At 37.6% G+C, this 21,284-nt stretch overlaps 1 protein-coding gene across 1 annotated transcript in view; it reads left to right on the forward strand.

The window, feature by feature from the left end:
• CCDC102B (coiled-coil domain containing 102B) overlaps positions 1-21,284 on the forward strand; it is a gene marked incomplete at its 5' end in the record, with an annotated part of 214,484 nt that overhangs the window by 165,916 nt on the left and 27,284 nt on the right. Inside the window, 1 exon segment of the mRNA XM_081252113.1 lies at positions 19,705-19,875. Coding sequence (XP_081108239.1) covers positions 19,705-19,875 — 171 coding nt within the window.

Below are 21,284 nucleotides of genomic sequence, written 5' to 3' on the forward strand. Positions count from 1 at the left end.
GTCTGTTTTTTTGCTATTGAGCTGCATGAGCTGTTTATAAATTTTGGAGATTAATCCTTTGTCAGTTGCTTCATTTGCAAATATTTTCTCCCATTCTGAGGGTTGTCTTTTGGTCTTCTTTATGGTTTCCTTTGCTGTGCAAAAGCTTTGAAGTTTCATTAGGTCCCATTTGTTTATCTTTGTTTTTATTTCCATTTCTCTAGGAGGTGGGTCCAAAAGGATCTTGCTGTGATTTATGTCATAGAGTGTTCTACCTATGTTTTCCTCTAAGAGTTTGATAGTTTCTGGCCTTACATTTAAGTCTTTAATCCATTTTGAGCTTATTTTTGTGTATGGTGCCAACAAACACATGAAAGAATGCTCAACATCATTAATCATTAGAGAAATGCAAATCAAAACTACAATGAGATATCATCTCACACCAGTCAGAATGGCCATCATCAAGGAATCTAGAAACAATAAATGCTGGAGAGGGTGTGGAGAAAAGGGAACACTCTTGCACTGCTGGTGGGAATGTGAATTGGTACAGCCACTATGGAGAACGGTATGGAGGTTCCTTAAAAAACTACAAATAGAACTACCATATGACCCAGCAATCCCACTACTGGGCATATACCCTGAGAAAACCATAATTCCAAAAGAGACATGTACCAAAATGTTCATTGCAGCTCTATTCACAATAGCCCGGAGCTGGAAACAACCTAAGTGTCCATCATCGGATGAATGGATAAAGAAGATGTGGCACATATATACAATGGAATATTACTCAGCCATAAAAAGAAACGAAACTGAGCTATTTGTAATGAGGTGGATAGACCTAGAGTCTGTCATACAGAGTGAAGTTAGTCAGAAAGAGAAAGACAAATACCGTATGCTAACACATATATACGGAATTTAAAAAAAAAATGTCATGAAGAACCTAGGGGCAAAACGAGAATAAAGACACAGACCTACTTGAGAATGGACTTGAGGATATGGGGAGGGGGAAGGGTAAGCTGTGACAAAGCGAAAGAGAGGCATGGACATATATACACTACCAAACGTAAGGTAGATAGATAGTGGGAAGCAGCCGCAGAGCACAGGGAGATCAGCTCGGTGCTTTGTGACCGCCTGGAGGGGTGGGATGGGAAGGGTGGGAGGGAGGGAGATGCATGAGGGAAGGGATGTGGGAACAGATGTATATGTATGACTGATTCACTTTGTTATAAAGCAGAAACTAATTAAAAAAAAAAAAGAGAAATCTAGAAACAATAAATGCTGGAGAGGGTGTGGAGAAAAGGGAACACTCTTGCACTGCTGGTGGGAATGTGAATTGGTACAGCCACTATGGAGAACGGTATGGAGGTTCCTTAAAAAACTACAAATAGAACTACCATATGACCCAGCAATCCCACTACTGGGCATATACCCTGAGAAAACCATAATTCAAAAAGAGACATGTACCAAAATGTTCATTGCAGCTCTATTCACAATAGCCCGGAGCTGGAAACAACCTAAGTGTCCATCATCGGATGAATGGATAAAGAAGATGTGGCACATATATACAATGGAATATTACTCAGCCATAAAAAGAAACGAAACTGAGCTATTTGTAATGAGGTGGATAGACCTAGAGTCTGTCATACAGAGTGAAGTTAGTCAGAAAGAGAAAGACAAATACCGTATGCTAACACATATATACGGAATTTAAAAAAAAAATGTCATGAAGAACCTAGGGGCAAAACGGGAATGAAGACGCAGACCTACTTGAGAATGGACTTGAGGATATGGGGAGGGGGAAGGGTGGGCTGTGACAAGGCGAAAGAGAGGCATGGACGTGTATACACTACCAAACGTCAGGTAGATAGATAGTGGGAAGCAGCCGCAGAGCACAGGGAGATCAGCTCGGTGCTTTGTGACCGCCTGGAGGGGTGGGATGGGGAGGGTGGGAGGGAGGGAGATGCATGAGGGAAGGGATGTGGGAACAGATGTATATGTATGACTGATTCACTTTGTTATAAAGCAGAAACTAATTAAAAAAATGAATAAATAAACTTAAAAAAAAAAAAAAAAAAAAAAAAAAGACAATAGATGTATCTAAGTCTCTTCTCCATCTGCATCTCAGTGCAATTTTTATTTTCTAATACACTTAAACATTTTTACTTTTAGTAAAAGCTAGGTAGTTATATTTTAATTTTATATGGATAGGACTGGCAAATAGGTTCCTTTTTTTTGGGGGGGGTGGTTACAAGGCCAATTTGCTTCCTTGTATTTTAGTCATTAGAATATGTTATCTTTCATTCTAGATTACAATTTCTTTCCATAAGGAATAGACAGTCTTGAGAATAGTACCAATGAATAACATTTTTTAAGTGACTAAGAACCTAGTGAAAAATCGCAGTAATGTATCTTATATATGTCTATTTTCTTTCAAAATTGTACATAACTATTCTATAGAAAGTTTAGAATGTATCCATGTATTTTCTAGTTAGCATCACAAACCACAAAGATTTACACCATAAATAAAATATAGTTTTTAAATTAAGTGCTTTTATCATCTGTTTGTGTCTAGATTATTCAATTTCCATTTTTAGTATTTTTTCCTTATAATTGGAAGTATTCATTAATTTGAGAGGAACTCTAAAGGGTAATTGTTATTTTTGAATATAATTTATGTAATTAGGGTGAATATATAAATTCTTTCAGACATTTAGTAAATCATTCTCTCACTCCCATAGTCTTTATCTACGTGCCAAAGTGAAGTAGACGTTTGGCAAGTGACCAGTTAATTTGATCAATGCAGATGCCAAACAATATTATGCAGGGGAAAATGTCACTTAGCAGCTAAAATCAAGTCTTAATGGACCAAATGGTTTGATGCAACTGCAGGGATAGTTTATCCCTAACCTTAGATGAACTGACACTATAAAATTCACAGAAAATGGGGGTAGCTGGACATTTGAACACAAACAAGTGTTTTCAACTTTTCTTATTTTAGAAGCCTGTGACCAGATGGACTGGATCCATCTCAACTACATATGCAACAATATGCATATTTTTTTCTCAACTACACATGAAATGCATAATAACGAAGTCCTCTTCTTTCATGATTTGAAGTGAAAAGTCTGAAAAAATTTTTTATTATGATGTATCACCTTATATACTCAATTACCAGATGTCTACTAGAAGCTAGCATTTATTATTGATAAGAGGAAATTTGTTCACTGGTTTTTTTTTAGGCTTAAAATGAGCATTATTTCATACTTAGAAGTTGAAGTTAATTTAACAAAATGCTAGATAATTAGTCGTCTGATTTTTGGATGATTCAAAACTGATCTTGTACAATTATTAACTGGGGAATAATTACAGCTGTATTTTTGAAGGAGGGAAAATTATTCTGAATAATAGAGTCATAATAAAATCAAAATGAATTCCAATGATATCGATTTTATAACATTTCAAGAAAATTTTCCACATAAAGGAATTTAGAAGAAAATTGCCTTCTTGTATAACAGAATTGCATTTATCATTGCCTTGCTTTTGCATCTGTAAGTTCATTTGTGCCTTTGGAAGAAATATAACATTTTCATGGTGGAAGGAACTCTTTCTTGCAATTGCGTTAGACTGTGTTAGTATCTGTGTGTGTAACACTTGGGCTTATACAGACTGAAATAACCACTAATATATTTCACTTATTTAAAAATTATGAACAGAATTCCATTGAAATTATAAATATTGAGTCTATTGACAATATAGGTAGTTGACAAAGTATTTTCAGAGCATGTATATTTAAGATATGCCATATAAACAGAGCAGATGAAGCAGTATCTAGAGCTCAGAATGCTTTGTATAATGTTTAGTATAGGATCTTTTAACCCTGATCAATTTTGTATGTAGAGGGTTATATTTAAAATTTGTTACAGAAGCTTTGCATGAGTGATTTTTATTGAATAGCTATAGCATGAAAATATAAAAAAAGAGTATAAAAACAATGTCTGTGACCTAATTTTCGATTACGAACTTGGGAGGATACTTAAAGTTGCAACAAAAAAAAAATCAAAAACATTTGTAGAATCACCTTTTCCCTCCTGAGACTTAGGCCTGTTCATAAGATGACAAGAACATGTACAAATAAAGGACATTTATCAGGTAGTGATGGCAGATGTTAAAGTCTTCTAAATTCCTGTTTTTAGCATCAAAATTTAAAAAGAGCAAATGAGATGATAGCAACTACCAGTGACATAAGTAAATTTAACATGAATAACAGGAGTTAGAATAAGTTTTCCATGTAGGAAAGTTACTTGGATTTTCTCCAACTGTGTTTATAGCAACCATTCCCAGCCCTGACACAGCACTCACCATATTCTATTTTCATGTACTTTAACTCATCTCCTTTTTCTAGTAGAATGTGAGCTCCCTTAGGTCAGGAATGTGTTACACACGTAACACAGGGCTCACTACATTTTCAAAAGTTATCAGTTGGCTCTCAGGCACCCAAATGTTCCAGGTTCTGGGCAACTGGCACTTACTATTTGTGTCAACAGCCAGCACCCAGGTTCCAATTGCCAGACACCGCTAAGTAGAGCAGGAGGAAGGGCCGTCCCTTGACTGGAGGACACATCCAAACAGTGTTTCTAGCTCCGGCAGTTTTCCTTGACATATGGGACCCATGCCTTTTTTTCTGTTGTGAATCCAACCTTTCCAACTTGCTGTTTCCCCAAGAAACTCCATTCCTTAATGCAAGCAATACCACATTGTTGAATTCATGACTCATGACGGCAATCACAAAGGGACCCACTTTGTACAAGAGGCAGCCCTTGGAAATTAGGTATGGGATACTTACTTTTAGTTTTAGATGAACTAACTTATTTGTTTTCCAAATTTGATTTTAATGTTTTACCTAACTTTGGCTTCTAATGCTTCTCTTTTGTAAACACCAACACAACGAGAGGAGAGAAGCAATTCAATTATTCCACACTGAAGGATTTATTTGTGTGCCTTAATTTATCACTCATTACACTGGTTTATATTTCCAGACTCCCTATGAGATCACCTTAATGTCCAATTAATGTTAACCTATAGGGTAGTTTTAATCATTTCATATAGGTAACAGATAATGACTTCTGGATATAGAGGCGATCTGGAGGATTAAACGTTAATAAATGCTATGAATAGGTGATTAATTCCTGAGTTCTGAGACAATCTGAGGTTGTGAGTAAGATATGCTCGATCTTTCTCAGATCAAATTGGAAAACTGAGTTAGCTTTGGGGTTGTAGATCTAAGCTTGGTTATTTCAACAGAAAGTAAAAGGCACACTCAGTCTGTACACCTGTGATCTCTCATCTTTTTCCCAAAGCAAATACTCTGTCGAAAATGATGGTCCACTTGTATTCCAGGGAAGAGTAACATTTTAGAGGTTAATATCTATTTAATAACAAGTTATACAATATTTTTAGGAATGCAATAGCAAAAAAACCCTTTTCAATCTTTTCTACATCAACAGTTCATCTTTCAACTTGATATACTCCTTTTGAAACATCATCCACATGTAATATACATTGCAGACGCTGAAAAAGATACAGAAATGAGTTAAGAGGAAACCACTTCCTTCTTACAACATGCACTTTGTATCTCTGAGGGCATGTCCAGTAGATGGAAAACGCTCTGTTAAATTCCCTCCGTTTGTAGACCTCAGGGTCGAAGCTTCTGCGGTTCCGCAGTTTGGCATCAGGCCAGGCAGCGGGCAGTGGGGATGGGATCTGCTGCTCCCTCTTCCCTACGTTTCTCCCACCACCACCCCCGCCCCGACTCGATAGGCTTCCTTCTACTTCTCAGGGCTGGGAGAGAGGACAGAGGAGGGAGCAGTCCTGTGAATTGGAGCGGTTTCAGGCACGGGTGCTCCAGGCCAGCCCCTTCTGCCGCAGTGCCTGTTCAGTCAGCCCCTGACCTACCATCACCCTGAGCTCTCCCACAGTCCACTCCATGTGGGATTCTTCTGCTGGTGTCATCTCACCCATCCGACTGGTCCTTTAAAGTGGGGGACTTTTTTTTAAATGATGCAAGTCCAGCTCCTCTCTGCAGGGGTCACTCAGACTCACCCCTAACATGTATGCCTTCCTGTTCCAAGAAATTCTGAAAGCGCAGGCAATTGCCAGGGAAGCACCACCTCCCTGCTCTATAGCAACAGGCTGCTTTTACTTCTTCTAGTATGAATGAGGAATCAGCCTGTCCCCCAAACACCAGGTGACACTTTTAAGATTTTTCTCTGGAAAAACTGATTTGTCTTCATGTGGGGCAGGTAACTCCATTCCATTTCCCAGGACAGAGGAGAGAAACTGCCCCTGGGCTCAGATAACAGGCCTTCCCAGGGTCTCCCTGTCCACCTATGATCCGCCCATCACACACCCTCCAGGTGGGCAGGGCCTAGTGGGTGCAGGACCAGGTTCCTACCACACTTTTATTTTTCTTTCTGGTCATTTGTTTTAGGAGGAGAGGGGCTTAAGAATCCTTTGTTCTCAGTGTTGAGGTCTTACGTAAAACTGGACAGAAATAAAAACCCTATTTCATGTATGTCTTGTTACTGTGTGTGTGGTGTATACATACATACCTACATAACTGGAGTTATGTACATAAAATTGTGCCTTATGCTTTGTTATTCCACATTATATAGCCTCATTATTGTTGCATCATCAAAATTCTTTGCACGTAATTTAAGGGCTTATAATATTATCATATAAGGATTAATTATAATTTATTCAATAAGGGTCCGATCATATAGATTACTTTTTAACATATTATTATTAGATGTAATGCAGAGTGACTATTTTTGAACATAAAACTTTCATTCATATATATATACACATATATGTATACATATATATATAGTATTTTCCTAGAATAATTTTCTTATAAAATCTAGGACAGAGTTAAGAACTGTTGATACATTTTTTTTTGTTTGTTTGTTTTTTTTTTGTTTTTTGCGGTACGCGGGCTTCTCACTGCCGTGGCCTCTCCCGTTGCAGAGCACAGGCTCCGGACGCGCAGGCTCAGCGGCCATGGCTCACGGGCCCAGCCGCTCCGCGGCATGTGGGATCTTCCCAGACCGGGGCACGAACCCGTGTCCCCTGCATCAGCAGGCGGACTCTCAACCACTGCGCCACCAGGGAAGCCCTGTTGATACATTTTTATAACTTATCTTAATGTCATGAAAATTTACATTTTCCTTCAACGGTATATGAGAGTGTCTTTCTTAACATTTCTATATCGATATCCTTATTAATATTTTTTCATTTCTTGGATTATTGTATTTCCTCTTCTGAGAATTTTCTCTATCTTAATCTCTGGATTATTTCCTATTAATTTTTATGAACACTCACTGTGGTTTTATTTCTACTGGCCTTTCTGATCACTTCCTTTTTCTCGCCTTTATTGACCCTTCTGCTCTTTCTTTTCCACGAATGGAAGTAGGAATTGTTTGGCTATTGGGTCTGTCAAACTCAACACACAAGTCTGCGTATTTTATTTAAATTACTTATTTCCCTAGAATTATGAGCAAAAACAATACCCTTATCTGTCAGGAGAGGTTGCTGTATGCAGAACCACTTTCATGTAAAAGGGCTGCACAGAGGATCTGGAGAAACCCTGATTTATCAAATGAAATTAAATATTTTCCACAGAAAAGTATTTTCTCTGAACATTTGTAGCTTTGTACAATTACAGGGCTCTTCTCAGTGTGGGTAGAGAGAAGGTTGGAAAGTTTGGTTATAAAGCATTACTTAGCTAAGTGTGCATGGCTTTAAGAAAAAACTGTGTGGGAGTGATGCCTTCCCCCCTGAGTGTGAGTCAGTGATCTCTCTCTCTACTCCCCCTTGGGGGCCTGGAAAATAGAAAAAGAACTTCTGATTCCATCTACGATTTTGATGACTAACAATTCAGGGTTTAACTTAATATTTGTATGTTCTCTGGAGACAAAGGACGCTGTATGAGTACTAAATTGTACTTGCAACTTATGTTTTAGCCATAGCGTTAATAGCCGTATTTGCAATTCTTTAGAAATCTTTAAATATCACACAGTCAGGATATGTATTATAATAAATATTTTAATGTATTGCCAACTATTACAAAACTTTATTATGTGTAGATTGAATTGGTGATGAATGCTTGCTATTAAAAGAAAATGAGTGTAAAGAGACTCTTCCTTTTCCCGTGCACAGTACAATCCAGCCTGCATACAGTCTAGAATCATAAACACATTTTGTTGTTTGCTTCACCAATCAGTAAGACATATTGTAAGTATATTCATTTATTCATACATTCATTTATCATTTGTTGAGCACCTTCAGTGTTCCAGGCACTGTTTAACACACTACAGATAATTTTTGAACTATACAGTTAAAAGAAAAAGACCAAAAAAAGCTCTGTCCCTATAACCCTGATGGTGTATCTGAGAGACAGACATCTTTGTAAAACGAGTCAGTTTAAAAATGACTAAAAGCCTAGTAACCTTTGATATGCACTGAAACTGCCAGTGAATTAGTCAATCAAAATGTTTTTTAAGCATGTCAATTGGTGTAACCTAATATTATTGTGCTAGACTATTAGTAAGGATAGAGTGCTACAACAAACTCTAGATCTCTGCAGCTAATGCAAGTTTATTTTTTGCTCATTTCTTAATCCAGTGAAGCCAGGAGGCTCTCCTTGGTGTTTCTTCTCCATGTGGTGACTCAGGGATCTGTAACTGTCAGCTTTTAGCTTCGTCATCTTGTAGCCCTTCAGTTCCAGGTACTTAGGTAAGGAAGTGGGACAGCATGGAAGTTCCCATGGGATATCTCCTTGCTAGAGCTAGAAGAGATACAAACCAGTTCCTTCCACATTCCATCAGGCAGACTTTAGTCTCAGTGTCCCATTGAAAGGCAAGGCTTAACAAAACTACTCCTATTTTATTAATCTGATATAAATACCAATTCATTTCCAATTTTGTATATTTTCAAAGTGTTCTTTTTAAAATTTTCTTTAGGCTAGCTCACAGTTTTTCTATACTGTTCTGCTTGCTTACCAATAGACCAATTCTTCATCAATTCATTTTTTTTGTATTTGTATCAATAGATTATTTTTATCCTTAATACTTAATTCCTTCAATTTTCCTCAGATAGTATTGGTATGCTTTATCCAACAGTTTGAATTGATTGCTTGCCCTATACAAAGATATATATATCTTTATATATACCTTTTTGTAGTTAAATTGAGACTGTATCTTTTCTGCTAGTAACAGCTTTATCTCTCTAAAGTTTGCATTGTATATTCATTATTTCCAACATATTACAATTAGAGCTCCAGTTTTCTATGGACCTGACAACTAATTAATTTTCACATTTCCACATAACTCTAAATTGTTTCTACTCTACAGATATAGGTGCATTAAATATATATTGAGTAGTATGATAAAGGAATCTTAAGTAAATGCACAAACAGGTATAAATTTCAACATGCAATGAAGACTATAAAGGAAATGAACAGGTATCTGAATGATAATTAAAAATAATACTGTGAATCATATTCACAATTGAGTAATCCAGAAAACATCTCAGAAGAAATCATATTTAAACTGGGACCTGAATGTAAATTAGGAGCCAGATGAGTGTAGAGCTGCAAAAGCTCTTTGTAGGCGAAAGGAAAAGCATGTCCGAATACTTTGAGACAGGAAAGGATTTGATGAATTCAAAGAACTGTAGAAAGATAACTTCCTAGAGAACATCCTGAGTTCTTTCATCAAGAATATGTGAATGGAAAATCCTGCCTCTGCCTAAAACTAAAATTGATTTTGCCCTGCCTCTCGCATATTAGTTTAGCTGGGCTTAGAATTCTAGGTTACTCAGCAACTGAAGACATTATTGTATTTAATAAGGTTTCTTGTTGTTGCTGATTATAAGTTTACTATTAGTTCCTCTTTTTATACATTTTTATTTCCCACAATCCATCTGTGCTGTAATAATATCTCTTGGCCTTTGTTGTTTCTCAGTTTGTTTACAACATGTCTGAATTTTACTATATCTTTATATTTTTATTCTGCTCAATATTTTGTGCAATTTTTTTGCATTTTTTTCCCGATAACATAACATTGAGAGGTTGCCTTATCAGCACAAAGGCAAAGTTTCACTTGGAGAAAACCACTTTTATCCTTGCTCGTTCCCTTCCTACTGCCTTCCCAGCAAGATTCAGCAGATGTTTTAGGATTATAATACATCAAGCTTAAGGACAAAGACCACGTATGAGCTAAGGGTGACAAAGCAGAAAGATAAAAAGAACCCAGTCCGTGGTGGCATTTGCTGAGATGCTCTATCTACTCCGGATTACTGACACTTCACTTTGTTATTGCATTTGATAACTAACTAACTAACCTATCCTAGCCAGTTTTTCTACCTATCCTGTTATGTTTAATTAATGTATCACAAATGACTTACATATATTGTGTCTTTTGAAGGTTACAATTCTATGAAATTGCTATTGTATGCATTTTACAGATGAGGAAACTAGGACTTAATTTAAAGTTAATGAAGCTGTTTTATATTTTCTAAAAAACTTGAATATTATTGGGAATATTGACATAACTGATCATATGAGAGATTAGTAGATGCTCAACAAACTTTTTTTTTTGGTCAATTGCTTATGTATCTATGGTACTGAATAAGCACAAATGGCATTGAATAAATACAAACTCCAATGTGTGATATTCAGTCTATGGGCCTCACATACACATACATACACACACAATATAAGTGCCACAATGTAGCAACAGTATTGTGGCTTTGCACGCTTTTTACATTTCTTTCTTAGTAAAGTTTCCATCATCTATTTTCCATCCATGGTGTTTGTAGTATGATATTTAATTCTATAGGATAGATCTCCCCACGTGACAGCCATGGGACATGATGTTGGCGTTTGTGCTACCTGGGTAGCATATTCTGAGACAGATATCAAAATGTAGGAAGTTTATTAGGGAGTACAACACCCATGGGCAAAGAGGCCAGGCAGCAAAGGGCAGAGGGAGAAGTAGGACTGGGGAGAAGTGATAATAGTAATACCTCTGGATACCTCTGAAGCTGGCATAGGTCTTTGGAGCTGTTCCAAATTGAGGTGAGAAGAGCAGTTCCTTCATACTTCTAAAATGACCAGGCTGCCCCAGGAAGGGGGTGTGGAGTTAGAAAGGAGGGTGTTTTTTGTTTTTTGGGTTTTTTAATATTTATTTATTTATTTGGTCATGCAGGGTCTTAGTTGCGGCAGGTGGGCTCCTTAGTTGTGGCATGCGAACTCTTAGTTGCAGCATACGTGTGGGATCTAGTTCCCTGACCAGGGATCAAACCTGGGCCCTCTGCATTGGGAGTGTGGAGTCTTATCCACTGCGCCACCAGGGAAGTCCCAGGAAGGAGGCTCCTTACAGCCAAGGGGAAAGGGCTGTGATCAGACATTTCCAGCAACTGGTGAAATACATCCTCTCATCCTGAAGGAGAACCTGGAGGGCACAGGACAGCATCCCCTCACGACATGTCCTCCCTGCTTATCATCCACCTTTCATAAATAGTTCCCTATCAGCTCATTGGATTATCTCTTAGTATTTGTCACAGTGGGAAAATTTGCTTGTTTAATTGTCTTTAATCTGTTACCTCTTCTAGGTTCTAATGTCTGTGAGGTTAAAAATTGTGTCTGCCTTGTTTGCTTTTTTTTTTTTTTAGATTTTTTTATTAGTTTCTGCTTTATAACAAAGTGAATCAGTCATACATATACATCTGTTCCCACATCCCTTCCCTCATGCATCTCCCTCCCTCCCACCCTCCCCCCCTCCCCATCCCACCCCTCCAGGCGGACACAAAGCACCGAGCTGATCTCCCTGTGCTCTGCGGCTGCTTCCCACTATCTATCTACCTTACGTTTGGTAGTGTATATATGTCCATGCCTCTCTTTCGCTTTGTCACAGCTTACCCTTCCCCCTCCCCATATCCTCAAGTCCATTCTCAAGTAGGTCTGTGTCTTTATTCCCGTTTTACCCCTAGGTTCTTCATGACATTTTTTTTTTAATTCCGTATATATGTGTTAGCATCCGGTATTTGTCTTTCTCTTTCTGACTTACTTCACTCTGTATGACAGACTCTAGGTCTATCCACCTCATTACAAATAGCTCAGTTTCATTTCTTTTTATGGCTGAGTAATATTCCATTGTATATATGTGCCACATCTTCTTTATCCATTCATCCGATGATGGACACTTAGGTTGTTTCCAGCTTCGGGCTATTGTGAATAGAGCTGCAATGAACATTTTGGTACATGTCTCTTTTGGAATTATGGTTTTCTCAGGGTATATGCCTAGTAGTGGGATTGCTGGGTCATATGGTAGTTCTATTTGTAGTTTTTTAAGGAACCTCCATATTGTTCTCCATAGTGGCTGTACCAATTCACATTCCCACCAGCAGTGCAAGAGTGTTCCCTTTTCTCCACACCCTCTCCAGCATTTATTGTTTCTAGATTTCTTGATGATGGCCATTCTGACTGGTGTGAGATGATATCTCATTGTAGTTTTGATTTGCATTTCTCTAATGATTAATGATGTTGAGCATTCTTTCATGTGTTTGTTGACAGTCTGTATATCTTCTTTGGAGAAATGCCTATTTAAGTCTTCTGCCCATTTTTGGATTGGGTTGTTTGTTTTTTTGTTATTGAGCTGCATGAGCTGTCTATAAATTTTGGAGATTAATCCTTTGTCAGTTGCTTCATTTGCAAATATTTTCTCCCATTCTGAGGGTTGTCTTTTGGTCTTGTTTATGGTTTCCTTTGCTGTGCAAAAGCTTTTCAGTTTCATTAGGTCCCATTTGTTTATCTTTGATTTATTTCCATTTCTCTAGGAGGTGGGTCCAAAAGGATCTTGCTGTGATTTATGTCATAGAGTGTTCTACCTATGTTTTTTGCTTTTATATATAGAATGTAGAAGCCAGTCTACATGGCATGTGATAGACACTCAGTAAATGCTCCTTGAACCACTGATAATGTGTCAAGTGTATAACGAGCACTAAAATCACTCTATACTTAACATATAAGATATTAAATGAACCCTCTGAAGATGCCACTTAAGACCACAAAAATGTTCTCATTTTAAAGCTATTATCTGACACCAAGTATCATAAATGTTTATGAATAACACTGAATTCTGTAGAAATATGCATTCATTTGATTTCTGTTTTTCTTGAGGTCAGAATTGAAGATATAGAGACTGACATTTATCCTAATAAGTAGGTGGTACAAGATATTTTTTCTAATGGACTTAATTTGGATGAGCTTGTGAGTTCTTTATTCAAGTAGATGGATTTGATTGTAATAACCACCCAATGTGCCTGAGTCAACTTTTGAGAAGAGAAAATCTGCCCTTGTTGATAGCATTATTACTCACAGCTGGAGTCTAACAAGGCTATAGAGAGACTATGAGCTAGTTATTTCCAATTTTATGTGTTTCTCTTTATTAAATATAGTTGACTCATATATTATACTGAGAATTTCAGGTTCTCTACATAATAGTACAGTATTGTTATGCATGTTTGAAATTACAGATGCCAAAATTTCTAATTTTCTATGGATTTTTAAAAAATTGAACAAACATAACATATATAATAATACTTTAATACTATAAATTTTTCTGTATGTCATTTGTTTTTCCTTCAAATTGATGCATATAAATTATTTAACTTATTTTTAACCAGCGTTTCATTATGTCATTTAAAATTATAAGAAAATGTATTTTATTTCTGGCAGCTTGGCACAATCAAAATCAGTTAAGCTTCAGTACTTCATGTATCGGCTACAATATTAATTCTAGGTAGAAAGCAATATCCTTACTTACAAGAGCATAATCTAATGCGTGATTTCATAATCCACATACAGAATATAAAACCTGCTATCAAATTCTTCACATCACTAGAAACAGAGTCAATCTATTTGAGGAGCCAATGTTATTCTATCAGACATATCTGTATACAAACACATTGTATATGCTTATTTTCTATATCGATTCAACATTATTCCTATCAATTTATAAAAGGATTGTGAATTATATTTACTGTTCAGTTTTATAGCTTTGGATTTATAGAGGATTACATACTGACAAATACTCTCTAGTACTGTATATTTTTATATGTTTAATTTCTATTCAGATTTTTCTCTGCCAAAGTAAAATATATCACATCATGGTTTTATGTATTTCTACCATTAAAAATATATTAGAATAAGCTTGTTCTAAAAATCCATATGGATCTTTATTATTGACTTATTCTCTTTTTATATGCAAATTATTAACTCTAAATGAACATCTATTTGGATGCCTTCCAACTGGAGGTCTGTAAGCAAGCTACAGGGGAAATTGAGATTTCAGATAAAAGCATCAAACAAAACATACAGGGGATTATGGTTTGTGATCCTAAGTGCCTTCAACATGCATTCCAAGAAAGAACTGGGGGTGGGGGGAATCTCATCACAAGAATAACAACAAAAAAAAATGAGTCTGTAGTAGCAGAGGTCATAGCTTTGAGAATTAAGGAAGAAATCCATCTCTCTCCTGAAAGTAAAATGGGGGTGTTGATGAACTAATGGATTAAAATGTCAAAGAACCTGTGAAGTCTTAGAAGACAAGGCCTGCTAACAAGGTTAAAGCCAGCCGGGATATTGTTTTGAAACAATGAAAAAAGGAGGAGTAATTGGCAGCTAGTTTGGCCATAAGCAATGTGTATAGCCTCTCAGAGACTGAATGGGGAAAACAGAAAAGACAAGAGGGAGAAGGTATGTGAAGAGTTCAGTGATAGTATGTACTTGGCTAATACTAATCTCTTTCACCCTAAACTGATTTTTTAAAAATATCCTTACTAATGAAATAATTTTTTTTCTCCTATGTTGAAATCTAGTTTTCATCTTTTTAAAATAGAAAGTAAAAGGCATCCTATGAACATAATTAAAATACATTTGGCTATAGATACAGTTTGATATATTTTCTCGTAACGAAATGTGCCCAAGGCCAGGCCAGGTCTGCGGACCTCAGTTGTAAGCATGATTCTCCTATTGGCCCAGACTGTTGTATCAGTACCTCCAGGCATACATCTTCCTTGTATATTTTTAAGTGCTTAAAAATCCTAGGTCACCTCCTCCCACCCAAGGAGACGTCTCATATTTCATTGCTCGGTTAGGTTCCATCTACCTTCCTAAAACATTTACTGGCAAGAGTAAAGTTTACTACAGTTGGCTTATACTAGCGGTCCTCAAACTGTATGTTGAATTATAAACATCTGGAGGGCTTGTTAAACCCAAGGTTGCTGGGCCTCAACTCCTGAGCTTCTGATTCAGTAGATCTTGGATGGAGTTCAATGTTAGAGGTCTGCCTACAAGGATGACACATGCTTGGGGTGGAACTGGTACCGACAAACAGCAATGTTTTTCCTTCCTCCCTCCCTCCCTCCCTTCCTATATGCACATCTCAAAGGTTCTTTCTGTTTACTTAGCTCCATTTAAACCAATCTAAGTGAATTGTACAAGCCTAAAGTCAAAGCATTGACTATCTGAGAAATAATTTTACTAAAAATCGCAAACGTTTTTTAGGTAGTTGCAATTGGGTGCGTAATTCCTGAGGAAAAGCCATCATTTTACAGATTTGCTATAACTCTTCCATTAAGCTCTGTATTACTTTTGTGGCAAATTCTTTGTTTGCCAGATCAAGAAAATCTTTCATTAAATGCTCCACTGTCATTCCAAATAATAGAATTGTGTTCCCTACTGCGTATCTTTCTGTGAAAGCATAAGGTATATAATTTGGCATTGGAAAATTGTACTCTGAAGAGAAGAAAGGAGAAATCTGTTTGCATTTTAAATGTGGTTTGTGCCGTAATTTATAAAACACTGCCATGAAGCCGTAAACTGCACTGTTACTGTGAGGCAAGGGAAGGGACCATGAACCTGTCCCATCAACAGGGGTCTAGCTGCCTGCCCAAGTTTGCCTGTTCCCAGCCGCCCTTCGGCATTGCTCAGGTCTAAATACCAGTGGTTGTGATTCTGACTCTTATGGGGGCCAGGGTTTTCAGAACAGCAGCAAGATTCCAGGAATCTCTCAGTTACTTGATAGATTGCCATGGAGGCGCGCGGTGGGTGGCTGGTGGGTGTGGGAGCCCTCCTCTGCCTTTTCCTCCTCCGCCTTTTCCTCCTCCTGGCTTCCTGAGTGTGGTGGTCAGCAATTTCTCCCAGGTCCTGCGCTCTAGTCCACACCCTCTTCTCACATCTGCAGGACATCTACCTGTTAGGTTGGAGTTCTGTGTTTCATAGAGACCAAGAGGCTGCCAGTAATCAATGGCATCATATCAAAATTCACTTTAGGGCTTCCCTGGTGGCACAGTGGTTAAGAATCCGCCTGCCAATGCAGGAGACACGGGTTCTATCCCTGGTCCGGGAGGATCCCACATGCCGCGGAGCAACTAAGCCCGTGTGCCACAACTACTGAGCCTGTGCCCTAGAGCCTTCGAGCCACAGCTACTGAAGCCCGCGTGCCTAGAGCCCGTGCTCTGCAACAACAGAAGCCACCGCAATGAGAAGCCATGCACAGCAACAAAGACCCAATGCAACCAATAAATAAATAAATAAATTTATATTCAAAGAAAAAAAATTCACTTTACATTAGCTTTTTTTCCTGTAATAACATATGCTTCACACTCTTTTGCATTTTGCTTTACCTAATAGACTTGAGAGATATCATATCATTATACAAAAGGCTGCCATATTATATTTTAAGCATTGAAAAGCTTAATGGTTTTTTATTTAATCAGCTCCATATATTATGATGATGATCTTCACTTCCAATCATTCATTATTAACTTAAAAATAACGCTGTACTACATGTCCACATGCATACAGCATTTCACACAACTGTGTGTGTATCTGTAGAACACATTCCTGGAAGTAGAATGGCTGGGTTGGAGTTTTAATGTATTTTTCATGTTAAATAGTTTTGCCAACATTTTTCCATGAATGAATCTCAGTTTCTTCACATTTTACCAACAGATTATTTTATCACACATAATCTTGCCAGTCTGAAGACATGAGGAATAGCATCTTGATGTGTTTCTTTTCATTATACTTTTATTTTTTATTTTTATTTTTATTTATTTTTTGCTGTACGCAGGCCTCTCACTGCTGTGGACTCTCCCGTTGCGGAGCACAGGCTCCGGACGTGCAGGCTCAGCGGCCATGGCTCACGGGCCCAGCCGCTCCGCGGCATGTGGGATCTTCCTGGACCGGAGCACGAACCCGTGTCCCCTGCATCGGCAGACGGACTCTTAACCGCTGCACCACCAGGGAAGCCCCTATACTTTTATTTTTGATAATTGTAGATTTATATGCAGCTGTAAGAAATAATACAGAGAGATCTATGTATCTTTTCCCCAATTTCCACCAGTGGTATCATCTTTCAAAACTATGGTAGGGTATCACAACCAGGATATTGACATTGACAATACAGTCAAAACACAGAACTTTTCATCAAGACAAAGATCCCTGATCTGCCCTTAGCCACACCCACTTCTCTCCCCTCATCCCTACCCTTGATCCCTAGCAGCCATTTCTATAATTTTGTCATGTCAATATGTTACAGAGGGGCTTCCCTGGTGGCGCAGTGGTTGAGAGTCCGCCTGCCAATGCAGGGGACATGGGTTCGTGCCCCGGTCTGGGAAGATCCCACATGCTGCAGAGCGGCTAGGCCCGTGAGCCATGGCCGCTGAGCCTGTGCGTCCGGAGCCTGTGCTCCGCAACGGGAGAGGCCGCAACAGTGAGAGGCCCGCGTACAGCCAAAAAATATATATATATATATGTTACAGAAATTGGAAAGGTTTTTCCTGAGTTTTGGGTGAAGATGAATAGCTTTCAGTGTTTAACAGATATTCTATATGCTTTTCTGTGAACTCTCTCCTTCCATATTTTATATCAAGTCATTTTGTACAAACTTGATATAACTTCATATAGTAAGAGACTTGTCCCTTGTTACAACATTTTCTGTGTAGGACAAACTATTTGCTATACACAACTTGTATACTTATTGTGATTAAATTTATTATTCTATGATCTCATAGAAAACCTTTCCCTATTTAGTAATTGAAAAAAAGTATTTACATTTTTCTTCCAGTGTTTTCCAATGCTTTATGGCTTTTTTTTCTCTATTTTACTAGTAAATCTGTTTCTTTTTTTATTGTTCTTCTTAGTAATAGTAGTAGTATAAGATGTGAGTAAAGACCCCATCTCCAATTGTCTACCTGGTTGTCCTAAAAAAATTTAACTATGCGGGTTTTTTTTTTGATTTTTTATTTTTATTAGTTTCTGCTTTATAACAAAGTGAATCAGTCATACATATACATCTGTTCCCATATCCCTTCCCTCTTGTGTCTCCCTCCCTCCCACCCTCCCTATCCCACCCCTCCAGGTGGTCACAAAGCACCGAGCTGATCTCCCTGTGCTCTGCGGCTGCTTCCCACTATCTATCTACCTTACGTTTGGTACTGTATATATGTCCATGCCTCTCTCTCGCTTTGTCACAGCTTACCCTTCCCCCTCCCCATATCCTCAAGTCCATTCTCAAGTACGTCTGTGTCTTTATTCCTGTTTTACCCCTAGGTTCTTCATGACATTTTTTTTTTCTTAAATTCCATATATATGTGTTAGCATACGGTATTTGTCTTTCTCTTTCTGAGTTACTTCACTCTGTATGACAGACTCTAGGTCTATCCACCTCATTATAAATAGCTCAGTTTTGTTTCTTTTTATGGCTGAGTAATATTCCATTGTATATATGTGCCACATCTTCTTTATCCATTCATCCGATGATGGACACTTAGGTTTTAACTAGTAAGTATTATGACAGCATTTTTCAGGAAATTAAAAAAAAATATCCGAGGACTTTCTTAAAGTATTATAACATCATGAGGAATTAGAGGTTATTTTTTTTCTTTACAGTTTTAATAAAGATGATTTCAACAATGACAGTATTGTTAATTTTACACAGCAAATTTTAGCAAAAAATTAGAAACTACATTAATTATAATCTGAGGCCAATTAATGTAACCTGTCAATTCATGTCTTGTAGAATGTTGATTATAACAAGATTGATTGGAGATCCAGTCATTTCATGGTGGATTCACTCTGGATTTTCCCCAGGGTCAGCACCTTCAGGTCTCTGAGCCAGATTCATGTGGTTTCAGGGGGGTGCCATTCATGGCATGAGTATAGCAGCACAAAACCTTTTTTTTTTAAGAAAAATAATTAAAAGCAGATAGTCTGCTAACTTTTAATACTTAGGCTGATTTAGCAGATGAACAGTTCTTCTTGTACTTATTTTTATTATATTTTATTCTTCATTTATGGATATGAGATTCCTCTTTTGGAAAGCATACATAAAAACTAAATTTGTATAACATGAAAAATGGGTCATTCCCTCAAGCACATAAAGAGTTGCACTGTATTTTAGCCACACAGAAATACACCTTCCACCTATAGTTATATGCTAATCATAATATTTAATTGCAGAAATGTAGAGTCCCAGAGGAAAAGATGCTTAATCTGAATTCTTCCTAAAGTGCTTTTCTATTTTTTCCAAACAAGTTGCCATTCTTCTGACTTTATCAGAGTAAACTATAAATAATGGAATCCCTCTTTTCTTTTAAAAGGAACTGTTGGACCTTCAACATGCCTACCATAAACTAAGCAGGCAGCACCAGGCTAAGACGGCAGAAATGACCCACGTCAACAACCTCATGGATCAAAATGAGGCCGAAGTGAAGAAACTGAGATTTCAAGTAGAAGAACTAAAATGGGGACTCAACCAAAAAGAAAATAAGGTATCTTATAAGTGGAACATATGTCACATAGATCCAAAATTGCATTTCATAACATAGAAAAAGCATTTTCTTTTTTATTAACATATGGCATTACTTGAGGTAAAAACTTCACATTTTTAAAAAGTAAAATCCACAAAAAAGTGTAAGTGTAAGGAGAGGAAACTATCATGTAAACAACATGCTCATTTTTGTAGTATTAGTAGTGCATTTTTTATGTGTGCCCTATAGCTTCAGATATGTTTTAGCTTCGTCGTGTGGGGAGGCATGGTACCATAGGTATCATTAAAACTTGGTGTTTTAAGTTTTAATTCTATATATTATAGAAACATGATGTATGTTGTGATACATGTTATGATATATATATATATATCCTCCCCAGTGCTCTCTGATGTTTAAAGACTGTAGGCATCTTGTTTTGTCGTGAAAGGTCAACTTGCTAATGGTTTATGGCATGTTTAAGAATGGGATACCTTGACAGTACACCTGCAACAGGGAGGTGTGATTTCAGCTGCATTTACAAACAACAAAGAGATTTTTCTTGAAAGAAGCAGTCTCCACTGTCAGTGTGATAGCGTCTGCCACCCCATGGCAGCGGTTACTTCAGATGGGGTTCCAGGCACGGCATCTGCTTCTAGTGGACAACTTTTTTTTTTTAATTTTTTTTTTATTAGTTTCTGCTTTATAACAAAGTGAATCAGTCATACATATACATCTGTTCCCACATCCCTTCCCTCATGCATCTCCCTCCCTCCCACCCTCCCCATCCCACCCCTCCAGGCGGACACAAAGCACCAAGCTCATCTCCCTGTGCTCTGCGGCTGTTTCCTACTATCTACCTACCTTACGTTTGGTAGTGTATATATGTCCATGCCTCTCTTTCGCTTTGTCACAGATTACCCTTCCCCCTCCCCATATCCTCAAGTCCATTCTCAAGCCATAAAAAGAAACGAAACTGAGCTATTTGTAATGAGGTGGATAGACCTAGAGTCTGTCATACAGAGTGAAGTTAGTCAGAAAGAGAAAGACAAATACCGTGGACAACTTTTGAGGCAAAAATAATTACTTCCCTGATTAGAGAGACTGTTTGCAGATAAAGCCAAACAGTTGGAAATTTAAAAAAGAAAACGGAATTGTTTTTCCAACGGGTAATTCAGTAACAGAACACAGTCCACATTTTAAGATTTAATTTTTCATCAAAACTATTCCAGTCAAGCAAACCAGATTTTCTAATCTAATAACATCACATGAAAATAGAATTATTTGACCAGTGAGGCTCATACATCGTCCCTGATCTTCCTAGGCCTGACTTGTCCGTGGGCATTTCATCCTTGATGTCTCTTTTTACGAAGACATATGTACTTTTTAATGGTGTGCATGGGTAGTGAGGCTGGACCTTGGAAGAGTAAGTC

The sequence above is a fragment of the Mesoplodon bidens genome (assembly GCF_964165515.1).
Source record: "Mesoplodon bidens genome assembly, chromosome: 13".
Lineage (NCBI taxonomy): Eukaryota > Metazoa > Chordata > Mammalia > Artiodactyla > Ziphiidae > Mesoplodon > Mesoplodon bidens.